Source organism: Sceloporus undulatus, chromosome 2, assembly GCF_019175285.1.
Source record: "Sceloporus undulatus isolate JIND9_A2432 ecotype Alabama chromosome 2, SceUnd_v1.1, whole genome shotgun sequence".
In the NCBI taxonomy this organism is placed as follows: domain Eukaryota; kingdom Metazoa; phylum Chordata; class Lepidosauria; order Squamata; family Phrynosomatidae; genus Sceloporus; species Sceloporus undulatus.
Genome location: NC_056523.1, coordinates 2,880,295 through 2,884,677, shown reverse-complemented (window position 1 = coordinate 2,884,677; position 4,383 = coordinate 2,880,295). Strand labels below are relative to the sequence as shown.

The window sequence follows — 4,383 nt, the reverse complement described above, 5'->3', positions numbered from 1 at the left end:
CCGTCGCAGGTCCCGCTTCACTTTTAATTTTTGGCCCAATGTGTACATGTTTGTTCACATGCAAACCCTGGTGAGGATGAGGTTGATGATGAGCAAAATTACTGACTGGGACTAGGAGAGATGTGTGTTCTTCGCCCAGTCCTCATTCCCTCTCTCAATTAACAATCTGGCTGAGGATGCAAATCATAGAACATCCTATCCCCTTTTTAGTTTTAATAAAAACTTTTCTGCAGAAGAATGAATGAATGAAATGAATGAAAATGTATTTATATCCCACCACTTCTGTTTTGAGGATCAAGGTGGATAACAGCACAATTAAAGAATATACAAAATTAAGCAATAAAACCCACCAAATCCCCAAGCTAACCCCCCTCTCAAATTTAAAATCAAATATTAGAGCACAATTAAAATACATAGCAATACATCAAAATTATTACACAATTTGCAAATGAGAAAGATGGTAGGGAGGATGAATTCATTCAGTTCTGGACATTCTCAGTCTGGGTAGGCCTGCCGGAAGATAAGGGTTTTAGTCACCTTTTTGAAGGTCTTCAATGAGGATAATTGGCAAACCTCATGCTTCCCTACCTTATTTTGCTTCCCCTCCTCATCCTCCTTGCTCTCACATACCTGATAGCTCTCCACATCTCCCTTCACTCACCAACTTTCTGGCCTGCCCTCACGCCCATCTGCACTGTTTCAGCATCTCAATCTTGTCTCCTCTTTTTCCTGAAATCATGTTTTACATCACCACCACCTCTTTCTCTTTCTCTTTCTCTCTCTCTCTCTCTCTCTCTCTCTCTCTCTCTCACACACACACACACACACACACACACACACACAGAGGGGGCTTCGTTATAGAGAGGCACACCTGTACAGCAAAAATTTAACAACTAGTTTGGTTGAACAGGTGTGAGCTGGTTCAGGTCCTTGTTTTCAAACTTATCAAGGGGTTGTATTTAGCAGTTGTGACTAAGATCTATGAAGGGGGCAAAGGGGACACTAGTTTCTCTTTCTTTGATGTTTCTTTTCATTCTTGAGCTGGAGTAGCTCAGTGGTTTCTTTCAGAAGTCCTTCCTCTCCAGACACTGAGACTGAGTCTTAACTATATTCTCCTTCTTTATAGGAGACCTTCCGATTTATCAGAGAATTCATACAGGAGAAAAAACATACAAATGCCAATACTGTGAAAAATGTTTTGCTCACAAGTCACGCCTTGAGAGTCACTTGCGAGTCCACACAGGAGAGAAACCATTCAAATGCCAGCAGTGTGGAAAATATTTTGCTCACAAGTCAAACCTCCGATCTCATCAGAGAAGCCACACAGGAGAGAAACCATACCAATGCCAGCAGTGTGGAAAATGTTTTGCTTACAAGTCAGACCTTGTTACTCATCACAGAGTCCACACAGGAGAGAAACCATACAAATGCCAGCAGTGTGGGAAATGTTTTGGTCAAAACTCACACCTTTTGAGGCATCAGAAAAAACAAACAGGTGAGAAACCATACAAATGCCAGCAGTGTGGGAAATATTTTGCTCTCAAGTCACACCTCAAGAGACACCAGAATGTCCACACAGGAGAGAAGTCATACAAATGCCAGCAGTGTGGGAGATGTTTTGCTTGTAAGTCAGACCTTGAGAGACACCAGAGAGTCCATACAGGAGAGAAACCTTACAAATGCCAACAGTGTGGAAAATGTTTTGCTGAGAATTCAACCCTTTTGAGACATCAGAGGGTGCACACAGGGGAGAAACCATACAAATGCCAGCAGTGTGGGAAATATTTTGCTCACAATTCAGACCTCGTAATTCACCAGAGAGTTCATACAGGAGAGAAGCCATACAAATGCCAGCAGTGTGGAAAATGTTTTTCTCAGAGGTCGCACATTGAGAGACACCAGAGAGTCCACACAGGAGAGAAACCTTATAAATGCCAGCAGTGTGAAAAATGTTTTGCTGAGAGATCCGTCCTTTTGAGACATCAGAGAATGCACACAGGAGAGAAAGCATTCAAGTGCCAGCAGTGTGGGAAACATTTTGCACAGGACTCAAACCTTTTTGAGGCATCAGAATGTCCACACTGTAATGCAAATAGAAATATGACATACATTTTGTTTGTAGACACAGTATATCTAGATTCTGTCTTGTAAAATATTAGAATTCCCTTTAATGCATGTAATTGTAAAATATCTTGCACTCATATGTTGATTCGATAAACCTTTGAATTATTTGGAACATTCTGTTTTCTAATAGTCCCCAATTCATCTAATTGTGACCATGATGGTAGCATGTGTGCTCATGTAATACATGGGAGAGGGCTGTTTCATCTTCTTTTCTGTCCCCATGTTGACACACAAAGTCAACTGACTTCTAGTTTAAATGCTGACATTTTCCTATCCTCAGGACCTAATAATAATAATAATAATAATAATAATATTACTTTATTTATACCCGCCTCTCTGTCAATGACAATTGAGGCGGCTTACAAGTTAAAAATTTCATACAGAATCCCATATCCTACCCCTCCACCCCCCCAAAATTAAACAGTTAACAGTTTAAAATCATACATTAAAATAAATCGAGCATATGGGCTGGGACTAGGCAAAGATGGCTCTCAGAGCCCACAGCAGTGACTGTTGGAATGGAGGGAAGGTGCCTCATCAGCTGCTGGTACTAGGCAATGATGGCTCTTATCTCCCTCAGATGTCACACAGTGGCAGATGGAATGAGGGGAGTGTGCCTCACCAGCTCCTGGGACTAGGCAACGATGGTCCTTCTCTCCCTCAGAGGTCATAGCAGTGGCGGATGGAATGGGGGGAGGGTGCCTCATCAGCTGCTGGGACTGGGAAATGATGGCCCTTCTATCCTTCAGAGGCCCCAGCAATGGCAGTTCGAATAGAGGAAAGGTGCCCTGTTGGGGGGCCTCTGATGTATCGGATTTCTTGGGTGCCAGAATGGATCCCTTTTCCAGCTGCTTGAGAATTGCCCACTCCAACCTCAATAATATATGTTGGCTTCTAATGGTCTTCTTTCCCTCCTGGGTGATCTCAGTGGGCAGACAGGGGCCTTACAAAAGTGGCACTCCCTGGTGGACCAACGGGGATCACATACTCCCTCCCTCTGTCCCTTTCTTTCCACCAGGACACTCAGATGTGCCATGTTGCTCCAAGTTTGTTCGTGATTCTGAAGGAGAGTCGGGGAGGAGGAGATTTATTTGACTTTTTTAACATTTTATTTAAATCAAAGGAAACTATGTTATGCAGATGGAATTAGTACCACATACATACTTAGTAGATGTTCGCTTGTTCCCTTTTGATCATTTGGGGAATTTGTCAAGAACGTGTGTCTCCTTCCTGAAAGAGAGAAGGATATACAACTTGAAAATAGCTTGCTTTTTAGAAGAGAGACAGAATTTTTTAAAATTCCCTCCTGGCTGCTCAATACTGAGACAAAAATCTTGATTTGTTAAATACTAGTGTAGATGCACCCAGGGAAGGTTCAAGAGCTTGTAAAACTACAAACCTCAGGGGAAGAATTCAAAGATATAGCCATGTTAGTCCATAGAATCAGTACGTAGAGAGATCTTGTAACCCCTTTGACACTCTCTGAAAGAAAGGATTAGGCAGCATGAGCCTTCCTAGACTTCAGTCTACTTCCTCAAATGGATGCCTTGCCAGTTAACAGTGGTGTTGAAATGCATTATTTCTACAATGGCGATGCATCCAGAGAAGGCTCAAGAGCTTGTAAAACTACAAACCCTAGGATTCTGTAGAATAAAGCCATGGCAGGTAAAGCAGGGTCACTGCATTATTTCTACAGTGTAGATGCACCCAGAGAAGGCTAAAGACCTTGCAAAACTACAATTCCCAGGGTTCTGTAGGATGGAGTATTCTGGAATAAAAAGACCTGAAGTTTAGTCATGGTTTTTAAAACAACAAATGCACTAATCACTCAGGCTTCTTTGTAAATGCCTTCTCTTTAATGTAAATGCATAGGAAAATGATTCCTTCCAAGTCCTTCCCCTGCTGTGGCCAGGAGGTGACTTTGTTCTCACCCTGGGAGGTTCCTCCAATCAAAGAAAGGCTTTCTGTGCATCCCTGGAGTTGTCTCCAGGCTGTCTGCCATTGGATGCCCACACTGACTGAAATCTAGAGGGAAGATGCCAGGAGGCCTTACCCTGACTCTCCAGTTTCCATAGTCATCTCCAGCCAGGAGACAAGGGTACCTGTTCTCCAGTTTGGGGGGCTCATCTCCAAGCAAGAGGAAAGGGCTCTCTTCAAATCTCCAGCTCACCTGGGAGAGCAGCAGCTTGTTACAATTTGGAAGGTTTAATCCATTTGTTGCTACTCTGTTGCTGTTGTGTGCCTTCGGATAGATCCTGA

At 42.9% G+C, this 4,383-nt stretch overlaps 1 protein-coding gene across 9 annotated transcripts in view; it reads left to right on the top strand.

Moving 5' to 3' along the window:
• LOC121923012 (zinc finger protein OZF-like) overlaps positions 1 to 2,236 on the top strand; it is a 16,059-nt gene extending 13,823 nt beyond the window's left edge. For all 9 annotated transcript variants that reach the window (XM_042453083.1, XM_042453084.1, XM_042453091.1 and 6 more), the window contains one exon: positions 1,127 to 2,236. In XM_042453083.1, coding sequence (XP_042309017.1) covers positions 1,127 to 2,151 — 1,025 coding nt within the window. In that variant the 3' untranslated portion in view covers positions 2,152 to 2,236. The remainder of the gene's footprint in view (positions 1 to 1,126) is intronic.
• The last annotated feature ends 2,147 nt before the right edge of the window (positions 2,237 to 4,383 follow it).